We start from the raw sequence: 23,789 nt of genomic DNA on the forward strand, positions 1-23,789 counted from the left end.
CCCTTCAGTTCATCTTTAATTTGCACCACATTCAGTTTGCCGCGATAAGCCTTTGTCAGAATTATCCCAGCTGGCCTTTCTCCTGCAGATGCTACCGACCTTTGCCGCCTCCTGCAGTCATACTATGGTATTTTCGACTTCGATGATCGTTCTCCGAGCCAAACGTCTGTTGTTCAGCATCGAATCGACAGAGGGGACGCGAGTCGCTATCGTGTCTGCCTCGCTGAGCGTTCTGTAATTCAAGGTGAAGTTAACAAAATGCTCACAAAAGGCGTTATTGAACCTTGTTTCTGTCCGCGGGCGTCCCCTGCGATGCTACTCAAAAAGAAAGACGGCAGCTGGTTCTTTTATGTTGACTACCGACAGCTGAACAACATCACGCGCAAGGACGTATCCCCATTACCCCGAGTCACGGACTTTTCCTCCATCTACTTTGGTACGGATACTAGCAGATTACCGTTGGTGCCACGGACCGCGTTCGTCACACTAGGTCAACTTTAATTGTGGATGATTATGCCTTTTGGATTGTGTAATGCCCCCGCAACCTTTGCCCAGCTGGTGGATTCTCTCCTCAGAAGCTTTAAGTGGTCTACTCATCTTTCTAGATGACGCGATTGTCTTTCCACCTACTTTTAAAAACCACCTGACCTGCCTGGCGGCCATTGTCATTGTGTTTCGCAATGCTGCCCTGCAACATAACTGCTCTAAGCGTCGTTTCGCTCGACGTCACACCGCCTTTCTCCGTCACCTTGTTTATGCTACTGGTGTCCAGCCTGACCGTGACGAGGTGTGTGCCGTCCAAAACTTTCCTGTTCCTCGCTCAGTCAGAAATGTCGAGAGCGTTGTCGGTTTATGCTCTTACTTCCGCCACTCTGTCCGGAATTTTGCCGACATTGGCCGGCCGCTTACAGATCTACTCAAGAAGGACGTCTATTTTTCCTAGGGTCATGAGCAAGATTGCTTTCACCACCCTGGCCAGTTTACTTACATTGCAGCACCCACCGATGTCGCTACGCGCATACGCTAAAGTTCGGCGCTCTCGGTCGGCACTGAAAAATATGACGAAAATAAATTTGGGTGGCGCGTGGATGCAGCGCTAGCGCGACGCGTGCTTGTCTGTTATAAGAGCATGCTCAGCTGCTCCACTTGCTCTGGCGCTCTTCTGAAACCTCTCGGTGCGGTACTTTGCTAAATTTGGACAGAATACAAGATGACCGACCACAGCGCCCTACCGGCCTCGGGCAGCCTGACGCTACTTCGCGCCCACGTGTCGTGGCAGCTCTACAGCTTCGCCTGTCCTCGTTCTGGCGCAAGGACCCAGAAGTTTGGTTCACCCTGATCGAAGCCTCCTTCGATCTTCACCACATCACCTCGGAGACTTCTCTGTGTCGCCACTTACTTGCGAACCTGTCTCCTAAGGTTCTAATGTATAATAAGCCTCTGGTTTGTCTTGCGTACAAACTCTTTATTTTATTAATTTTTTTTATTTATACAATACTGCGAACTCATGGTCCAAGCAGGGTGGTCGATACAAATACAAAAGAAATGCAAAAGAAACAGCAACGAAAAGAAAGCAACAATAATACAGGCTCAGAAAGATTATTTCACAGTTTGATCACTTGCTTTGATAACGTAGTTCCATTCACTAACGGTTCTCGGGAAATAAGTAAACTTCAATAGGTCGGTGCGAGCAAAATATGGGGTAACGGCGTTTTTATTGTGGTAGCGGGTGGGCCTGCTAGTTGAGGGTGACAAATATGTTGATGCATCTAGCGCTAGCTTTTTTTTCAGGAGTTGGGAAAGAAATTCTAATCTAAATATTTGCCTTCGTACCTGTAATAGGGGAATGCCATTTTCTTGCAATTAATCAAAAGGTGAGTCCAATGGTGAAAATTTATTAAAAATAAACCTTATGGCCTTTCTTTGAATACGTTCAAGAGAATCAATGTTGCGCTTAGTATGAGGATCCCATGTAATGCACGCATATTCCAGTCTTAGCCGCACAAGAGCAATATAGCAGAGCTGCTTAACTTTAGTGGGAGCAGTTTTAAGTGTATGTTTAAGGACACAAAGCTTCCAGAAGGCGGATGAACAAACATTATCAATATGAGAATTCCAAAACAGGTTTGAAGTGAGTGTTACACCGAAATATTTACAGCAACTTACTTCTTGTAATGGTGAAGACCCTAATATGTATGTATATGAGAGTGGATTTTTTTGGCGAGTTACTGAAAGGGAGACACATTTTCTCGTGTTAAGGGGCATTCCCCATTTTACACACCATTGATGTATATTGCCTAGACTAGTGTTGAGATTGTTGTAATCGTTAGTGGAACTAATTTCATTAAACAAAACAATCATCAGCAAATAATCTTATTTCTACACCAGGGCGAACTACATCAACAATATCATCAATATACAATATAAAGAGCAAAAGGCCTAACACGCTACGCTGAGATACACCGGATGTTACCGGAAGACAGTCCGAGTGTTGAATCGCTACATCAATGTATTGTTTGCGATTACTCAAGAACGCTGAAATGCAGACAACAAGTATTTGTGCAATGCCTACTGTTTCAAGTTTGAAAATGGTTGGATTACTTCCTCCCTCTCACGACTGCCGGTACATTCTAACAATGACTCACTGGTTCACCTGTTGTCCCGATGCCGCACGCATTCCGGACCTCACTGCGGAAACGGTCTATAAAGCCTTCGTTTCAGATTGAGCTTCCCGCTTCGGCTGCCTCAGCATCGTAACCACTGTTCGCGGCCGGCAATTTGACTGTACCGTCTTCACTTCCCTCAAACACGTGCTCGACGCTAAGCACTGGCGTACCCCTGCATACCAGCCCTGTGCCAACGACATGGCTGAGAAGCTGCAACGACCACTCAAGGCTGCACTCACTGCGCGCCTGGATCGGGAGCACTGGGTTGACCACCTTCCTATGGTGCTTCTCGACCTACGCGCTGTCCTTCGTCGCGACCTTGGCGATTCTCTGGCCAAAGTCGTCTATGGTGCACCGCTGCGGCTTTCTGGTGACTTCTTCATTCCTTCAGACTTCTCTCCTCCCCCGCTGCAATACCTTAAATGCCTACATGACTGCATTCAGCAACTGCGCCCCGGCCCGCCTCAACCTTCGGACCACAGCTTCTTTGTGCATCCGAAACTTGCGTCTTTGATGTACGTTTTTCACGGAGAAGATGCTGTAAATACACCTCTTGCTCCCTACTACGGTTTGTGACAACTTCAGAGCCCAGTTTGGCGCATTTTGACCGGTAGGTCGCTACAGGAGTTCACACCGACGCTAGTAGCTACGACATAGGTGCAGTCCTCGCCCAACGCGAAAGCGAGCAAGAACGTGTCATTGCATGCACGAGCCGCCTTCTGTCATCCTCGGAGTGAACTTTTTCGATGCCTCGCTTTATTCTGCGCCAGTGCGAAAATTTCGCCCATACTTATGTGACCACGCCTTACATGTCGTCATAGACTACCACGCCCTTTGCTGACTTTCATCACTGAAGGATTCTCCAGAAAAGCTTGATTGCTGGTCGTCGCTGCTCTAAGAGTCCACCTTCGACGCTCTGTACAAGTCTGGCCGGATGCCCCAAGGTGCTAGTTGTTTACACACTACCCTGTCGACACTCCCGACTCCGCTGAGCTTGATACCGATGACATTGTCATGGCTATTTCAAACCTGATGGACATTCGTACCGAACAGAAAAGCGACGAGACGCTACAATCGATATTCTAACCCCTCCATTCTGGTCAGCCCGATTCATCGCTCCTACCGTTTGACCTTCACAACGATATTCTTTACCGTTATAGTACCTCTCTAGACGGCCCAGAGCTTCTTTTTGTTCTTCCCAAGCAACTTTGTCGTGCTACTGTTCTCGAAGAACTCCACGATGCCCGAACCACCGGCCGTCTTAGAGTATCCCACAGATATGACCACGGCAGGCGCCGGTTTTTCGGGACTGGTCTGTGCCGATCTGTTCGACGCTAAGTTGCTTCGTGTGACCTTTGTCAGCGATGTAAATGTCCTCAGTGTTGCCTGCAGGTCTCGTGCAGCCCAGTGACATACCCAAGAAGACATTAAACTATATTCGTCTTGACCTCATGGGCCCATTCCCGACGTCTAGCTCGAGGAACGAGGGGGTAGGTGCGACCTACTGCACTACGTGGTATGCTATCACGCTAGCTTTGCCGACTAGTTGCTTCACAGATGTCACCGGTTCCCTACTTCATGACATTGTACTTCATCATGGTGGCCCATGGCAATTGCTCACTGTCCCATGTAATCAATGAACGCTTTCGCTCCCGTTCTGTGGAGCACAAGCTCTATAGTGCATACCACTCGCTGACCAGCGTGCTCACCAAGAGGCTGAATCGCACTTTCATCGATTTGCTGGCAATGCACGTGTCTGACAATCATAGTGACTGCAGCAGCACTTTGTCATACGCCACGTTCGCGTACAAGTCCTTCCCACTCGACACTTCCGGTTTTGCGCCATTTTAAATACTGTTTGGTCGCCATCTAGCATTGTCTTTAGACACGCTGCTACCTTCTGTCGTAGAAGATGGCACAAAGTGTGGCCGCGGTGCTAACGCGCGAGACTATCTCGCGCGTTAGATCGCTCAAAAGCGACTATACGACTCGCTATTATTTCAATGGGACCGACCGCAGCCAGCGTGTGACACCTCTGGTTTTCTGCGAGATCTGTTGTACGTGTCTGGACTCCAGCTCGTCGTGTAGGTCCTTCCGAAAAGCTTTTCTCGCGTTAGACCTGACCTAACAAGGTTGTAAGGCAATTTACTGTCGTTAACTATGAGATCGCGCCATTGCACAGTTCAGCATCATCTACCTTGTCATCTCGAGACGTACTTTTCCGCCACCTCCTCATTGCGCAATCAGTCATTTTGAAAGGGCCGTTATTATTCTTTATGCTGAGCAAACATGGTCTTCACCACCACTCGTCTTCAATTCCACTACTTGTAACAGGTCTGCTGAAGGCGATATTTTATTGTTAATTGGTGAATTTCTTAATTAGCGTTTCCATTAGCATTTCTCAGCCGAGTAATTTCTGTATGCTTTAGGAGCCGGCCTCCAAAATGGAAACGCACGAAATATTACACGACTGCTTATCAAGGCCGGGTAAACTTAAAGTGAAGCAACTGAAATATAGGAGGTAGTATACCATACCATGGAATGAACAGTTGTGCCGATTGCAATATTGTCACGGAAAAATTTGTTTCAATTTTCTCAAATTTATTATTACTTTTCACTTTACATAAAGAAAGACACAGTTTATTTCAGGTTTCATTTTACACTTGCTCACACACTCCTACGTGCCACGGGCTCTTGTTACGCGTAACGTGCTGCAGCATTGATTACAAGAACGATAGTCTTTCTGGAAATATCACATTTTTCAACAAGTATGCTCACCATGAGCATCGGAATCAGAGTGCATGTGATTCTTTTCACTGAGGTTTTATAATCCACACGCACTATAAAATTCTCAGAGGGAACTGATGAGGCAAGTCTATTGAATAGAGAGCATCACATATATGTTTTCATAATTCACTTTATTTTTATAATCCGCTAAATTAAAGGTGGCTTTCTGATTCTTTAGCGACGTTAGCGACATACTGAATGAGTGCAACAGTATAACATGTGCTCTGACACCGTAATAGACCATAGCAATTAAATAGTAAACTACATAGTAAATTACATGGTAATTTTATGTGGTCAATACTTTGCTCCTCTCTCTCTCTATTTTGTTCTTCAGATATTCTAGGGAACACTAAAAGTGTTTTCTTGTAAAAGTTGGCTCTGATCTATAATCAACGTGAAAACGCATGTGCATGTTTCGGATATATAAGCAAAAATTCACCCTCTAGAGGTCACTTTACGACGAAACAAAAGACAAAAAACATGATTCCTCGACTAGAAAACCAAGTGTTATCAAGCTTTTCACTGTTCGCATAAATAGAGAAATAGAATCGTGCGTTTCCGCCGTTCATGGTGATTATGAATTTTGCGACATAAATAATGATTACATAATGAACACTGTGAAACAGTGGTAATTCGAATGCTTAGGAAATTGTAACCTGTGGTACCGCAAATAGGTTGGTTGCTTCCGACGGCCTTGGTCTTGTCATTTGAGTATGCAAAATTTAGTCTTCGCGTCGCGGCTCTTGGCACTCAAATAAGGATGGATGAAGTTGTCCATAAAGCTAGCAACGCGCGTGAAGACCATAGGCAACGTCGAGTCTCCACAGGTGGGAGGGCCGCCTGAAAGGACACCCTGCAAGAACCAGTGGCCGCCAATGTTTTGCACAATAGATGCGCCGCTGTCTCCCTGCAATAAATACACAGAAGTTTTCAATCACACAAGTGCAAAACCGGAGCACTGTGTGCTATTAGAAAACTCGAAAGCATTTCTATGTGAAGAAATGAGGTTCTGATGAATCAGGAGCGATGCTGGCACAGAAACACGTTTACGGAGGTTCAAATTTTGTTTATCCGGCAGCAAGCAGTTTAGATGTATATGAGACAGCTATAATATTGCTGATCCGTCACACACAAAAAAAATTATCTGACGTTACGTCCGAGAGCAAAATGACGACTTCTGGGACCACGCACTGGTGGAGGTGCGGCTTAACTCGTGGCTCTTCGACCTGAACCTTAATGTACTTGATATGTTATCATTCCGGCTCCAAGGTTACCTTGCTACCACAAACAAGCTTTTAGCATCGTACCTCAGCAGAACAACTTCGGAGCTACTGACGGTGGTTAGAAGCTGCACAGTGCTGGTCGTTAATAAATAGTAGGAAAATGAAAATTAGAGAGCGCTACAACGGTCTTCTTGTGTCTGGCAATGATGTGTTACCATTCCTTCGAAAGTTTATTGGCTTTTCAGCCTGTTAAATATATGCACACTGTGCAAACATTCTTGTTCGGTGGATTAGTGATAGGGATCTGAAAACCCCACTCTTTCGTAGAAGTGTCTGCTAAGGATTTTCTGAACTTACCGAAACGCGGTAAAAAATTGTGACATTTCCTTGTGCATATATAAAATAAATGGCAACAAAATACAAGGACTAAAATCAAGAGCCCCAATTGTACATCAGGCCCAAATTTCGAGATCCTTACCTCGCAAAGTGATCCCCCATCATGCGGCGCACACAGTACATCTTCGGAGAGGGTGATATCAAAATATTCCAAGCATTTGTTCCTGTTAAGTAGGGTAAGCTTTAACTCCTGCAGCGATCTTCTCGTGAGACGGTGGGCCTTTCCTGTGCAATGAAAAATAAGCAAGGATAATTGTCCACGAGTGCTGGTAAAGCTTTGTTATATAACAAGTACATGTCTCAAATGCACTAAAATTGCGACCTGTGATGTTTATCGCAAGTGCTACGCATTTAAAGTATGAAAACTGTGAAGAAAAATGCTCCGATGAGCGACTGCCTTTGTACTCTTATCCACAGCACTGAATAAAGCTGTTTTGTTTTAAACAGGACCATTTTTTCTGCTTTGTCAGCCACTAGAAACAATACAACGAAGATATATATGCCTGGGAATAGACAGCCGCAGTCAACGAAACCTAGCGCTGCAAATGTTCTAGTTGCCGTATTAAAATTACCTTAGGCATTTCTCGAACAGAGTTTACTTTTTTTTCTGGTTCAATCAGCACAATCATGATGCTAATGCGTGATCTTCATCTGCCTTAAATAGTCATTTCTTCATCCCATCTACTGGGCGTCTTCCTATTGTCAACGACATCACAATAACCATATCGCAAATCGGTTCTGCGGAATACCGCAAGTTAGAGGAAATATCATGAAAGGGAAAATTGGGGCTTCTACCCGAATGTAGCACGAAGCTACAAAGAAACCCTATGCGGATATTCTCTGAATTAAAGCTTAGTCGTTCAGAGAAAATTCGTCTTGGTCATTTCTAACTTCCTGGTACATTCGGGTGGACGACAATTTTACCAGTCAGAAAGGACGATATCATGTACACGATATCATGTATTAAAGAAATCCACTATCCCTGCCGTCACACAATCAACAGCTGTATCATGAAATGGTCAGGGCAAGCCTAGTTGACCGTTTCCATGCTTTCAACAAAGTATAGAGGGAACGAAACTGATAGCATACTTGGTCTTGCTGTCCAACCCGCCGTGTAGGCTTCCGAGTCTGTTGGGAAAGTTTCTTTTCGGTAAGGAAGGCAAACTGGCCTAATAGCACTCGTGAAGTTCACAGGCTGTGCAAGCGTTATGACGGCGATGTCGTTGGTCTGTGGCAAAAATAAAGAATATCAATAACGGTCATGATCCAAGACTGGTTTTAGTGATCTATCTTATGCCAAAAAGGCGCTGATTCCCATATGCTTCGTGCGGCGAATACTGGGGATCTTGGGGCAATATTTTGGTAAGATACACAAATTTGCTCGAATAGTTCAAAGATGAAGGGCTTTACTTAGAGAACAGTAACAGCATTGTGAGCTGAGTTGCTTCAATGCAAGTTTGAAGACACTCAGATATCAATGCATCCCTATTTCTTTGAAATCTTCTAAACTGCACCTAATTCTGATATTTATCAACAATTTTCTATGTAAATGCCTGATATAAATGTGATGATCACGATGCTGATTGATGTTTTGTTGGTGCAAGGGCATAAGGCCAAAGAGTGCCAGGACATGTGTTTTGATTTATCAAAATTGTGAGTTTAGGCAATGACCTAAAAAAAGGCTATATAGAGGCCTTCACGTTGCCCAACATAAGTGTAAATGCCCCAGCATGGCCATGGGGATTGTCTAATACCATCCTTTGAAATCGTTCGGAAAATTTGCTCAGTAACTCGTCGATGAAAATTTGACTTAATCTTCGGTGCACGTTTTTTATCAATGCCTCTGTGACTCCATGGGACCTATGACATATGGAATGCACAGCTTCTAATAACCGTTAAATAATGGTTATCACGGCTTAGATAAGGTCTTCTTGAAATAAAGACTTCATAAAAAAGCTTGCTTCTGTCTTCAGGCATTTTGCATGATTCAGTAAAACTTGGTGCTGGTCTAGTTGGTGATGCATTCTTTAAAACTGATGGTAGCACTATCACTGCATTGGAAGTTGTTTCAGTCACTCCTAGAACTAAAGAATGACATCGCATGCCATGCAGACAAAATACAGATAGGTCCGCTGAAGCACGTAATTGATGCGATATTGACTTTCGAATATATTTATAGTCAATACGTAGAAATGCAAATTGTCCACCAAAATTCCCATTTCAAGTATCATGGCTATTCGTAAAATAGGTCGGAAGAGTTTGGGATTTCGAAATTTCATTATAGAACGATTTGAACAGCTTCTAGAGAAACACAGTGCTATTACAAACTAACAGCAAGAATTTCATGTGAACCCATCAACAGAACTGCAAAAGCAAAAAGATCTGAATAATAAGTAATCTTGAGCGCAAGAACATTGAACGAGAGTGATTTCTAGATTTTACGAAAGCATTGGACTGAATAAATCGTATTATTTTGTTCAAAACGCTTAAGTATTACGGAATAAGAGGCAACGCCTTGCTTGCAATAGAGCTCACATTGTCATGAAGTCAGCAATATGTACAAGTAAATAAATGCAAGTCAACATTGCGAATTGTTTCATGGGGATTACCTCCAGAGGTCAATCTAGGCCCGCTATTTTTCTCACTATACTATAATGGCATCGTTAACTTGAACTCTAATTCTCGTCTTATAATTCACGCTTTCTGTAAATTCTTGCAGCGATTTAACGATTATTGCGAACATTTTACTCGGACAAGAGCAACTTTGGTCGTAGGAAAATGCACTTATATTTAATGTCGATAAACCTAAGGCAATACATTTCCATCGCATCAATAAGAAACGCAGAGAACACCGTCATTTATATTATAATCCATATAAAAATAGTGGGTAAGATTGTTTATATCAAGTGGGGCAATTTTCTCAGAACATACGAAATGGCACGTAAACCATACAGCATTGAACGTTCTCACGCCATATGTTTTGTCATGTTGCAGAGGTATTTTGCCACAAAAAAAAGTTGTTACTATATCACGCTCCAGTTTGCTACACACTATTTACAGTAGATTGGTATGAGGGTACTACTGTACGAGTCTTCCTTGAGAAACGTGCTCTTCGCATTACTTTTGACTTTGTATTAGGACGTTCAACAGAATAAATAATTAAAACCCAAGGAATTATAACCATACTTAGCTCGTATAACGTGTAAACTATTACTCACGTATAGACTGGTACAAATAAGGCACTTGAAAAGTATTTCCCACTTCGCTCTACTGCATGTGCTGTAATCACCTTACCCACACCGCGAGAAACCCCGCTGGTTATTGCCAGCAGTCGGAATAAATTTTGAATGCCAAACAATAGGATATTAGTTGCCGCAAGCAATAATCAAATTATCTGAAGCTCCCAATAATGTAGGCAACGTCACTAACTTGGCCCTGCGTGAGTTCAGGTTGAGGAAATAAGGTTAGCCTCGTCAGCGCCGCTTAGGTAAATATCATACATCCAAATGCTCTTAATATCCGTTATAAGTAATGTTCTTATCAATCATCTACTTCGAAACTACAAACTAGCCATACACTTCGTCTTTTTTTCTTTTCTTGTACTGCTCAAGGTGATATACCGTTGTTTTTCGTTATTATAGTATACTAGTCAAGAAGAAGACGCGTCTCGCGGCACAGCCGCATCGCCAACGCGCGGCTCGTCTCGGCTCGCGCTGGCTATTCGCTTTTGCGTCAACTACCGTCGGGTAAATAAGGTAACGCGTAATGACGTCTATCCTTTGCCGCGCATCGACGACGCCCTCGACAGTCTTCTGGGAGCAGAAATTCTTCTCATCCCTAGACTTGCGTTCTGGGCACAAGCAGGTCCCGATGGCTGCGGCCGATTACCAGAAAACCGCATTCGTTACGCCTGACCGCATATATGAATTTAACGTGATGCCTTTCGGGCTTTGTAACGCCCCTGCCACGTTTGAACGATGCATGGACAACACGCTGCGTGGCCTCAAGTGGTCTGTCTCTCTGTGTTACCTTGACGATGTCGTGGTTTTCTCGCCTAATTTTTCTACTCACCTGCTCCGCCTCAGACATGTTTTGACCTGTCTAACGAACGCTGGCACCCAACTCAACCTTAAAAAGTGCCACTTCGCCGCGCGAGAGCTCACCACATTAAGCCACGTTGTGTCCAAGCACGGCATTCTTCCTGATCTTGCAAAACTTCGAGCAGTTGCTGAGTTTCCGAAGCCTAATACCATCAAAGAACTTCGAAGCTTTGTGGGCCTATGCTCATACTTCCGGCGCTTTGTTCGGAATTTCGCATCGATCATGGCTCCAATGACTCAGCTTCTACGCGGTGACGCCACGCTTTCCTTCTGGCCCCCTGCATGTGACTCCGCCTTTGCTACACTGCACCGTGTTCTCACCTCCCCACCTATTCTTCACCATTTCGACCCGTCATCTGCAACTGAGGTACATACAGACGCCAGTGGGGCCGGTCACAGCGCCATCCTCGCCCTACGAAAGCCTGGCTACCCCGAATACGTAGTCGCCTCTGCGAGTCGCACGCTGACGAAGCCTGAGGCCAATTACAACATGACGGAAAAAGAGTGCTTGGCTTTAGTATGGGCACTTGGCAAGTTCCGACCATACCTATACGGGTGCCCATTCGACTTGGCCACAGATCACCACGCGCTATGTAGACTCGCCAACTTGAAAGATCCCGCTGGCCGCCCAGCCCACTGGGCACTACGCATACAGGAGTACAATATTCGCGTCGTATACCGCAGCGGGCGCGCACATTCACACGCTGACGCCCTGTCTCGTTCACCTTTACCTCCGTACTCGGCCTACGGAACAAATTCCGCACACTCCGTGTCATATCTCCACATGGACTCCTTTGCCACCGCACAACGTCGTGACCCGTGGATCACTTCTCTTTTCGACTATCTATCTGGATCATCGACCATCCCTGTATCTCGAACCCTCCGATGCAAAGCAGTTCATTTTGCCATTCGTGACCAACTGCTCCACCGACTCAATTATGCTCCTGAAGGCTGTCGGTGGCTTCTGCTGATTCCCCGCAGCTTAAGGTCAGAAATCTGTGCTTCTTTCCACAACCATCTGCAGTGTGGCCACGCCGGAGTTTTCAAGACGTACGAACGAACTCGCCACCCTACTACTGGAGCGGCATGTACAATTTTGTACAAAAATTTGTTCGGAGCTTTCATCACTGTCAACGCCTCAAATCACCGCCTTTACGCCCGTCTGGTGTCTTGCAGCAACTTCCATGCCCTGTCACACCCTCCGATCGCGTCGGCATCCACCTATACGGCCCGCTTCCTATGACACCAGACGGCGATCGGTGGATCGTAGTTGCTGTTTACCAGTTGACACGCTACGCCGAAACTGATGCTTTACCAAGTGCTACAGCGCGGGATGTAGCCTCTTTCGTCCTACGTCGCTTTATCCTTCGACACGGCGCACCTCGAGAACTCCTCAGCGATCGAGGTCGCGCCTTCCTCTCCGAAGTCGTCGAAAGTTTGCTTTCGGAGTGCCACATTATGCATCAGTCAAGCACGGCATACCATCCACAGACTAACGGGCTCACAGAGCGATTTAACAGCACACTTGGTGATATGCTCTATATCTACGTGGTATCTGATCATGGTAACTGGGATTGCATCCTGCCATTCATCACGTTCGCGTACAATAGCGCGATCCGGGCCACTACGGAATTTTCACCTTTGTTCCTCCTTTATGCCGCGAGCCTACGCATACCATCGACACGCTCCTTCCATACCGTCGTGACGCCTCCGAGTGTCTACCTGTGCCCGACATCGCCCGACAAGCCGAAGAATGCCGCCAGCTAGCGCGCTCCTTTACGGAAGAGAAACAGCAGCGCCATAAAGAAAACCGCACCGACTCACTTTCAAACACCACTTACGCTCCAGGCTTTCTTGCATGGCTGTCTGTTTCTTTGCAAACGCCAGGGCTTTCCTCGAAACTCGTCCCAAAATTAGAAGGGCCTTACCGAGTCTTGGAGCGAACAACACCAGTCAATTTTCTCATTGAGCCACTGTCACCACCCCGACGACTTGCGCCGGCATGGACGTGACATTATCCACGTCTCGCGTCTCAAGACCTACTATGACCCTCTGCCTCCCTATTCTTAAGGCGTCAGGATAGCTCTTTTTGTCCGAGGGGGGAGGGGGGGAGGGAGATTGTGAAAAAGAACACGCGTCTCGCGGCCCAGCCGCATAGCCAATGTGCGGCTCGTCTCGGCTCGCGCTGTTGATTGCTGGCGTCGTTTCGGACAGTGCTTCGGGCTGTCTCGCCGTTCCCGGTCGCTGTGCCCTTGAATAAGGAGCCGCAAATAAAAGTCTTCTGATGCTGCTCAAGTTGAACTGCACTTCCTTTGTAATGCGCAGGGAGAATGGCAATCGTCATCCGTCCGCTCTCTGCTGTAAGGGATGTGGGAAGCTCGTTAAGGCGGTTTTACATTTTTCGCACCTCCTCCATCTGAGTGTATTGACGGAAATAAATCGTACTGTAATGTATACCATTGCAATGTACCTCACACGCTGCTCTGGTATAACATCAAGCTTTTTGAGAGCCGAAACACAGGTCATAATACGGACCTTCAATTTGTACTCCTTGCACCTTGAAAATGAAGCCAAATTAAAGCTGCGCACTCCACAATTCCTTTATTGTAAAGAAGTCTCTGTTCGGACCGTGCATCAGGAAGCACTCAGCTTGCGCGTCAAGCTGCGACGACAAAGGCTGTTGCCAGAAAACTACCATTGCATGTGCTGTACTGACGAGCTATCGTCGCTGATGAAGTTCTTGCTGTATTCGATGTTAAAGTTTTCTAGGAAAATAGATGAACCAGGAAAGTTTTAAGCATTCTCAGAGTAATGCCACTTAGGCGTATCTATGTCCTGTGCCTCTAATGACACACAAAAACAGGTTATGCTATTTCTTTTTGCCGTATAAAGCATCATCTCGCGCCATTTTAGGAGCAGTGATTAGTGTTGGGTACCTGTAGTATACCCTCGCCGAGCTTGTATTTGTTGAAATTAAAGCATACATAGTCCTCATTTCTTGGCTAGTGCCGGCAGCTCAAGCACTATAGGATGGACAGCTTTCGGTGAAACATTTGAATCCTGAGCGCTACAACCTAAAGCTATTCTAATCTGTTTCTATTCCGTTTCTGCCCCTGGAAATCCGCGAGTGGACTAAATTTTTTTCAGGCGAGCCCTATTTTACCTGACGTCGTTGATGCGACGTCACGAAATCCGGAAAACCTCCCGATCTGATATGACTTGATCTCACTGCTTACGCATGATTGGGCCGAAGAAAGAAATAATTATTTGTGATTGTACCCCTTTTCCGCCATTAGCCCTCCGCTTTAAGTCACAATTTTTCGGGCAGTGCCCACTTCACATGCCGGACGCGCCACGTCAGATAAGCACGAACATTCACCACGCCGAGGTGACATGTACGCACTAGATGCGTTAGCATGCCTAACAAAGCTGAATTTTTTCTTCGGAGCAGCCAGACTGGCCCCGCTCCAATTTTAATAGAGGATGGCAGCCTGGGAGAATCGATTTGTCTCCGTATAATAATGTTTTTTTCTGGACGGCAGTATACAATTGTCGAACATTTCCGAAATGTATTTGACGTGCCTCTTCCAAATATTCTTCGCAGAGGATAAATATTTTCAAAAATATGTTTAACATTTCGTTGCAAGCTGCCGCACTTTTCTAACATCCAGCACGCGCTAAGGAAGAGAAAGCGGACCAATCACCGACGCCCGCGCCGCCCTCCTCGTCCGGTCATCTGCTTTCCCTGCATTAGCTCGGACTCACCAAAACACTCTCCCCTTGTTCGCGTTTATCGCCTCTTATCAACCAATTAGATAAGAAATACAGGTCAATGTAGGCAATGCTATTTGTTTTCAAGCAAAGCAAAAATGACCTTCTATAAGCGAGGAAATCGTTTGGTTGAGCTCTTCAAACAACACGGCGGGTCACCGCCCTATGCTTGCTACCATGGTTACGGAAATTTTACGTCAGGAGACTGGCACGGAGACCGAATGGAATAGTTGTATGTCATACTGCCCCTGCATTAGCAAAAGCTTTCTTTCACACAGAATATTTTTTATCTCTTACAAAGGTAAGCACTCTCTACATGCATCAAATATATAGGTGAGCAACTTCTTCTTTCCACTTATGAAGCAACATTGTAGATGATTTCGGGAAAATAAAAGCGTATTGAAATGCTCCTTCACTTACGCTGCCGGAGAAATTTTTGTGAATGCACATTTCCTTCACGGGTATTGCGAGTTCACCCTTATCGAGTGTGCTTCGCCGCCAGGACCCCAAGTGAATCCTTATTCCATCGCTGGTTCGTTTGCTGAAACAGATGAAAAAAAGTAATTAATTTTCTTGGAGCGTCAATAGATGCGCTGAGTGTGAGCGATTCTAACGTGACATTCCGACAGCAAGGCGGCCATAGCTTGTAGCGCCGCGTGTGATCGCTAAGTGATCGCTGTGGGGCCGAATGCAGTCACCATGGCTCACAAACGCCCAAGCTCATCGTATACCACATGCATAAGCTCAGTTTTTCCAGAACCACAAGTGACATACGGGGTGGCATCTGTATATATGTGGTTCCAGTAGAGCGTTTGAATCACTCAGCACTATTTATTATTAGGACAAGGCTTTTGGACCGAAAATGATCCACATTGTGCCACCGTATACAGGGTGTTTTTTTTAGCTGCAGCAAATTTTTTAAAGGTTACCTACGGCAGGTTGCACAATTCTAACCCTTGGGCTCAATCACTCGATGAGGAGATCATTATATCTACGAGAAATCATATTGTTCTAATGAATAATAATGTAAATACGCTAATTAACTTTTTCAGTGATTACTTTTACGTCGCATATCTTAATCTGCCGGTGAGTTCGCGCGGCGTATCTACTTGGAACGAAGTCTCTGGAGAGCACCGATTTCGAGATGTTAATTTTCAACGTGCCCATTGAAATGCATTGGTGTTCCAGCTACTTTTGTGCTTCAATGTATAAAACAGCCGTTTAATAGAAAAGTACATTGGACGCCAACGCATTTCGACAGACACTTCTAAAATTAATATCTCGCCACTGGCGCTCTCCAGATAATGCATTCATAGTGGATACGCTGTGCAAACTCTGCGCCTATAATTGGTAGACTGAAATGTGTAGCGTGAAATAACTAATTAAACGGTTAATTAGAATAATTACCTTATTCAATTTAACATTCTGATTTCCTTTAGAAGTAATGGCAACCTCATCATGTAATTTAGATTCAGGGTTAGAATTATGCCAGCTGTCATAGGCAATGCTTAAAAAACATTTTGCAGAAAAAAAAGAACACTGAATATTTTTTGCGCTGTACAAAAAGCGGCATATTTGGATAGCTCTTGCATATGTAACAAATAAAACTATGATGCTGAAAGCCACATTTCTCCTTCCCGTCATATCCTTAAAGCATCGTTGCTGCGCCACCAACGGCCAAGAGATCTTTATATCCCCCTTGAAAATACTCCTCGCATTTTCAAAGCTGGACATGTAGTCGGAGCCGCAAGATTAAAAAAAGCGAATAAAAAAATCACCCTCCAAAACACTCCGTACCGATGGTTAACCAGCGAAGCTGAAATGCGCGGCCGCGGTATTTATCACTGGGTTCAACACGAAGGTTAATTCAAGTCTTTCTCAATTATTGGTTAGGTTTTTGTGTTTCTTAATAAGTTTGCACACACGTTCGGCTGCGACGGAGAGGACGATGTCAGTGACAGTATGCACGCAGTCCGCCATTGTCGCTTGCATTCGATGTCTCGAGTTTCCTCGGTGGTGTGGTTAGCAGCATCCGCGCGCGGCTACAAGCCCGTAGCAAAACATGAAGAAGGACGGGGGATCGCCGTACTGATTAGCAACAAGCTGACCCACATCACTCACGACCTTAATATGACCGCAAGTACAGTCGAATACATGATGATAGAGATAATTCCTAGCCCAACTAACCGCGAAAGTATATTCATCCTGAATGTCTACAGTAGTCCCAAAGCTCCACGACAACGCTTCAAAGCCCTAATCACCAAGGCCACGCAACTAGCACGCGACTCCCCTTTGATCATAGCTGGTGATTTCAACGCGCCGTACCACACCTGGGGCTACCCATATAACACTAACAAGGGGGAGGAACTCTGGCGTGAAGCCATAAACCTAAACTTGATGCTAGTCACGGACCCAGCGTTCCCCACCAGATGTGGAACATCGTCGAGCCGTGACACGACTCCGGATCTCACCTTTGTCAGGAGCAATGCAGCCGTCAAGTGGACGAACCTCGGGGTAGACTCTGGTAGCGACCATTACATCTTGGCCACGCACCTCCAAGTCGAGCAGAAGAGACAGCGTATGTTCCAGTACACAGACTGGGACAAATTTCGCAAAATTAGGGAAGAGCGAACGGAGTGTGTGGAGAAGCCTAGCCTCGAACAATGGGTTGTACAGGTTAAACAAGACATCAAAGCTACTACCAAAGAGGTTTGTACCGATCTTCCAGCGGAAAAGATGGACAGCCGTCTGGCTCACCTGTTGGAGGCGAAGCAGTCGCTCCTCGCCAGGTGGAAAGGACAACGGCTCAACCGTAGGCTAAGAAAAAAGATATCGGAAATCAATAGAACTATAGAGGAACACTGCAGAGCCCTTTCTAAGCAACAATGGGATGAGGTGTGTAACTCGATCGACGGGCAGCTGCGCAACGGGGGCACCTGGAACCTCCTAAAGCATCTCCTCGACGAGACAAACACTAAAACCAACCAACGCCACACACTGGCGCGCACCCTACACACAGCAAAGCGAAAATATTCGAACAATGAAATTTTATCCAAACTAGTGAAGAAGTACCTATCAGTCGCATCGGGCCCTACACCACCTTCCCCTGACTACGAAGGCTCCGACAACCCTGAGCTCGACGCAGAATTCGGGATTGAGGAGATCAGGCAGGCGCTCCATGCCCTCAACGGCAGATCGGCTCCGGGTCCGGACAAGATCACAAACAAAGCTCTACGGAACCTGGACGAAAAGTCCATCGAATACCTAACGGACATCATTAACCAAATATGGAGCAGCGGTAAAGTCCCGGAAATGTGGAAATCGGCCAACACCATTCTTATCCCCAAGCCAGGCAAGCCGCCCAGCCTCGATAACCTCCGCACAATTTCGCTCACATCGTGCATAGGGAAGGTTGCTGAGCACGCAATCCTAAACAGGCTTTCACGCTACCTGGAGGACCACGACATTTACCCGCACAACATGGTCGGCTTCAGGGTCGGACTGTCGACGCAGGACGCGATGAAGCTCATCAAGCATCACATTATTGACTGTACTACGCGGGACACGAGAGCCATACTAGGTCTAGATCTGGAAAAGGCCTTCGATAACGTTCTTCACTCGTTCGTTTTGAACACAATCTCGAGTCTTAACCTGGGGAAGCACTTTTATTCCTACACGAGATCTTTCCTGTCAAACAGAGAAGCCACCCTTAAGATCGGGGACCTGACTTCAGACATGATCAAGCTGGGGTCTAAGGGGACGCCACAAGGGGCAGTCATATCGCCAACTCTCTTCAACCTCGTCATGATTGGGCTATCCATCCATCATGTAAGGCATTGAATGGCTCATACCCCCTTAAGCAATCGCTCACACTCCCGGAAACGCGGCCTCCCATTACAACGACATGAGTGAAGTGAAATTCTACGCTGGAATGACGAGCCGCAACGTAGGCAGCGGGTGCAAAGCACTCGCCACCGGTGGCATGTGCAGCCCAAGTTGGCCGAACGCAGCTAGCTGTGGAAGAAAACGACGACGCCATTGCTAACGATGACACTCTTCTGTTCACACGCGCGGACAAACGGATATTTGTTTCGCCAAGCCATATAAAGCTTCACTTTGAAAAGCGGGTTATTACATTTTCCCCAGCACTCTCGAGATTGTTAACCTCTGTAGTCTTACTTCACAAAGGTGTAATCTGCGCGCGATTTTCTTGCGCGTCTTTATTGGCACGCTTCCTTCTGAACACATTTAAAGAATTTACAGCGGAAATAGTGCACCAAATATTTCTCAAAGGCAATTAAATGTGGCTGACGAGGAATGTTGAATTAGTAAGCAAAATCTGCGCTAATGAATCTTCACAGCAAAAATTATCATTCCATTTTGTATTTCACGACGTCACCGGAGAGCGGCGTCGCTGAACTACGCACTATGTTGCTCGTCAAGTGAAACTTTTTTGCGATTCTTCTAACAAAGTGGAACGGGCACGTAAAAATATAGTTCAATTCGTGGCACCTCGATCAGGTCGTTAGAAATGCATTTCAGCGTAAATTAGAAACATGGAAATCCTCCACTACAGGTAGCGAAAAACAGCCTTTATCGCCGAGAGCCAGAAAGGACGTTTTCAAATATGAAGTGATTGCCGAAAGTGATCCGGTGTCTTCAAGGTCCCATTCAAATTGACACAATATGGGAATAATACGTCTAGCTGGAGAGACATGATGAAGTTCTGAAGCTGCTCGTAGGCCTCATCTCTGTCGACGACAGATTTTGAATGAAAGCATGCTAGCGCTTACAACACAACTTTCATATTGTAATTAAATACAAGTATGTTATACTTAAACAGAAGGCGGCGCAATGAAAATGGGAGTAGCTATAAGCGCTTAATTGCAATTTATTTCGTCGCAGCAAAAAAAGAAAGAAATATGTATTCAACATAACTTGTTTTTTTCAAGCAAGATATTAAAGAATGTTCCTCTTCAAAGAAAACATGGCAAAAAATATGTAGGTGGGTCTCGAGACTCCGCGAAATTCCCTATCATACGCGCTTCCCTACTCAGAAAGCAATGAAAAAAAAGCATGCGTGGATATATGATATCAAGTTTATTTTTATGTAGTAGTAGGTACCCTATAAAAAAGAGTAACTTACTCGATGCAGTGTGCTGCTGTAAGCACATGCTGGTCGCTTATCAGCGCCCCTACACAGTACTGTTCAGGCCGGAATTTGGCGACTGTGTGGATGGCAGCATTCCAGGGCCAGTGCACAGGTGACGCTTGCGAAGATGGCGCGGTGCCATCCACGTTCTGTTTTACCCTGGATGGTGCGGTACCACACAGCAGGTACCCTAGGTTAGGAGAAATGTTTCGTTAAGTATTGTGTGAAAAAAAATACTTTACTCTAGTGCGCTGAGAAGATACATAAATAGATATAAAACTGGCAAAACTGTGGAAATAATTTATCTTAGGGAAGGCAATTTTTGTATACGTTGGAAAACATGCGTATCTCTTTACGGGGACCGTGGAATTGTCATATGAGTCTCATGGTAGAGAAATATTCCAGTTTACCCAGGAACTATCACGTTTTGATGTTTCGCGAATGAAACTGTAGTATTGCATTGTGTTCTGTCTCTTTGATTATCCGATTGGTCCAGATATGCTTGCTCTGGAAATTATACTCGAGTCTAGATGTCTTGCATGAACAAATATATGGGCTAAATAGTATTGTTTAAACGTTACAAAGGCATTACGTCGAGAGCTAGTTTGTTAACGCAGGCAGCTAGAAATCATAGGAGCAAAACTTTTGCTCTTAACTTTCAACTTTTCTGAACATTATTCTATTATTTTAGTTTTGACTCTTGAACGTTACATGTGTTACAAGCAGTAAAACAGCGCTAAACAACAGGACGAGGAGAGGCATAGAGACACCAGTGCTGTCTAACAACCAAGTGTCTTTATTCTTTCAGTAAGCATATATATATACTCCGCCGCTATCTCAAAAGACAGAATCGACAGAATTCACCATGCGCAGGGGGAAAATGCAATTATTGCGATAGGAAGGCAATCTCCTTCGGAAGGAGGGGAATAGAGGGCAGGCTAATACCCCTGTCACACGGACGCGGCTAAAGTCCTTTTAACTCCCTTTAACCAAGGACGTCTTTATCTCGAGGGAGATGCGCGCCGTGTCACACGGCAGTCCTTTAGCAAATGAAGTTTAAGGAAGTGCCTAGCAAAAGGAGATCGAACATCTCCCTTGCAGACTGAAGGGAGTACTCTTTTTCCCAGCGTGCTTGAATTTGAAGTCAACAAATCACCATCATTTTTATTAATTTCACTTTTACCAGCAATTATAACTGTTTTTATTGCATATAATATAGTATTTGAGCACTGACAAATATATTTGAGTGGAGGAGCCACATTCGACTCTCGAACCGGGCGTTCTCGGAATGGCTGCTGCGTTTGCCCTGACTGCGCCATTTTTCGTTGTTTTGGTCAACGCGATCGCACGTCTCGCGCATGCGGAATGAGTGATTCACGTCTTTCCCAAGACTTTTTAGCAATATATAACCTGTTTCTTTCATGACTGCGTACGAGGTGAGTAGCGCCTAATGAGCCCCCAGCGGCAGCTTTCAAAAGCTCGCCTATAGGCCTTGTGACACGGAGCTAACTTCTTTGAGGTGAAACTCCCTTGCGGTCCTTTAAGCGAAGGAAGTTTGAAGGAGATCCGAGTTGCCCGTGTGACACGAGTATTACACATGCTTCGCCGCTAGCATGAATGTGGAAAGCTTCGGAAATAAGACGTGCGCGGTCATCGCGGTATTTTCACAGGTAGGTCACATCTTTAGGAGACGGCTTGCAGCCGCAATCATTGCAATGCAGTGATAACTGGCTATCTCTGGCTCCTTTTTGAAATTTGCTTGAGTGTTCGCGCTTGCGGTCATTGATGCACCGCCCCGTTTTACCGATATAAAAATGCTTGCATGAAAGAGGAATCTTGTAAACCATACACTCGCAACAGTCACCAACAAACCTCTGTCAGTGCTACTTTTTACAACTTTTCTTGTTGTCGGTCTCCCGATTGACTTGATGGCACAGGCTGCCTAACTTATTTCTGGCAGTGAACAGCAACCTAACGCCTGCCCTGCTGACAACCTTCTTGAGATTATGCGCAACCTGGTGCACATATGGGATAACCGCCACCATTTGCGGTGAGTGATTCTCAAATTGAGTGACTGCCGATTGCTTTCTTTTAGAGCTTGTTGCGAGGCTTTCAGCAATGCTGGTGAAAAGCGGTACCGGGAAACCTGCGAGCTTCAGCCTGGCTACTTGCGTTTCGAAGCTTGCTTCCAGTTGGTGGAAGCAAGATGTTTTATAGTCCTTTGAATTGACCACGGAGCATCCGTCAGAAAATAAGCTGCGTTTCTACGTCTATCTAGCTACGTCTAGATGATGTACCACAGAATTCATAAGCGAAGTGTGGACCATTTAATATGGATCGATATAAACAATTGCCTTAGCACTACTAGAGGTGGAAAAGCAGCACCTTTTATAATTAAAGAGTGTCACTTAAAGGCTGGCCGCACTATAGTGCCTAACACTTCGTGTGATTTAGGCTGACCGGAGAGGAGAATCTGCTGAACCGCTCGCTGTACAGAGCATCTGACGGCGTGTTACGAGCATGTAGCAGAATGTTTTCTCACACAGCGGGTTAATTGATCACTGGCTCATAAAGCAGCGAAAATTGGTCTGGTTTAACTGCAATCTCATGTTAGGATTATCAGGTCAATATGTCAGCCGATTGCAGCAAGCTTGTACTGGCATTCGAGGATGATATTTAAGACTATTTCATGCCGTTGAGGACAACGAAATATTCACAGTTACTTTAAGCCTTCTGTCCACAAAGTCATATGGGTGCTCTTAATTTTCCCATTACAGTTCTTAAGGCATCACGTTAGTAGCCCCAATTTTGCCGTGGACTGAAATAGCTGTGGAATCATCAGGCATTTCTCTAAGATGCCTACAGGAACACTTCCCGAATGTCATGACAACTGTCAAGCTGTCTTCAGTCTAATAGACATGAAGGCACGGCTCAATAGACGAGACTTTCCTTCTATCTATAGACGTTTTCTATAAGCGCCACCTCCAGCGCTAACGAGAAGCAAGAAACCGCCAACTGATTCCAAAATCACTCCTGCACATGTAGTACCCACCTACCTGTAGCATAATAACTGGTAAGACGAATGGCGCTGTTTTTTTTTTCGTGCTTTAAATATATAACTCTAAAGCATTACAGAAAAAGGTGCGAGCTCACCATTGCACGTCAAAAGGCTCACAGCTAAGACAACCACGGCGATGCAAACGTTGTCTTCCATGCTCCCAGTGCTTACCAGCCCGCGACGCGTTCGACGGTTCGTTTCATGGGGCGGGTTCGCCGGCCTATGTATGTATCTGGTGTGTTCCCCCTCCACCCCGGCCGTGTTTCGCCACTCGTCCGTCACGCCGCGAACGTCCTTGAGGAATGCGCTCCTGCAATGGCTCAACACAAGTCTCTTCTGCCGGTTCACGTGTCCCCGCGCAACATTCCCGGTTTTAATGTCTCTCTCCTTACATCTCTCTCCGACACACGTACGCGATTCGACTGCATGCCTTGTGTGGCTCTCTGCATTCCTAATGCCTTGTACGCTTTTAATTCTGTTTTTTTATGTTTTTGCGGGTTCGCAGCGGACGTGTTCGGGGAACTGAGTGGCGCAGAAATGGTTGCCATCCGACATGACTGCTCTCCTTACAAGTAAAGGGTGGTCCTTTGCTGTGAGCACCCAGAGATTTGATACATTTGTTTACGGGCGGACAGA

General features: G+C 45.6%; 1 protein-coding gene across 1 annotated transcript; it reads right to left on the bottom strand.

Moving 5' to 3' along the window:
• Positions 1 to 1,488: 1,488 nt before the first annotated feature.
• LOC142576307 (chymotrypsin-like protease CTRL-1) lies at positions 1,489 to 20,284 on the bottom strand. The gene is made up of 5 exons (XM_075686379.1): positions 20,090 to 20,284; positions 15,364 to 15,484; positions 8,162 to 8,300; positions 7,155 to 7,297; positions 1,489 to 6,360 (listed from the first exon to the last, which is right to left on the bottom strand). The coding sequence occupies exons 2-5, from the start codon at positions 15,391 to 15,393 to the stop codon at positions 6,157 to 6,159; spliced, it is 516 nt and encodes a 171-aa protein (XP_075542494.1). The 5' UTR covers positions 15,394 to 15,484; positions 20,090 to 20,284; the 3' UTR covers positions 1,489 to 6,156.
• Between the last annotated feature and the right edge of the window lie 3,505 nt (positions 20,285 to 23,789).

This window comes from Dermacentor variabilis, chromosome 3, assembly GCF_050947875.1.
Source record: "Dermacentor variabilis isolate Ectoservices chromosome 3, ASM5094787v1, whole genome shotgun sequence".
NCBI lineage: Eukaryota > Metazoa > Arthropoda > Arachnida > Ixodida > Ixodidae > Dermacentor > Dermacentor variabilis.

Coding starts and splice junctions, on each gene's coding strand:
- LOC142576307 (XM_075686379.1), bottom strand. CDS start 15,393: ATGTGCATTCACAAAAATTTCTCCGGCAGC. Junction 8,301..15,363: donor ACAAAAATTTCTCCGGCAGC/GTAAGTGAAGGA, acceptor TTTTTGCCACAG/ACCAACGACATCGCCGTCAT. Junction 6,361..7,154: donor ATGGGGGATCACTTTGCGAG/GTAAGGATCTCG, acceptor TATTTATTGCAG/GGAGACAGCGGCGCATCTAT.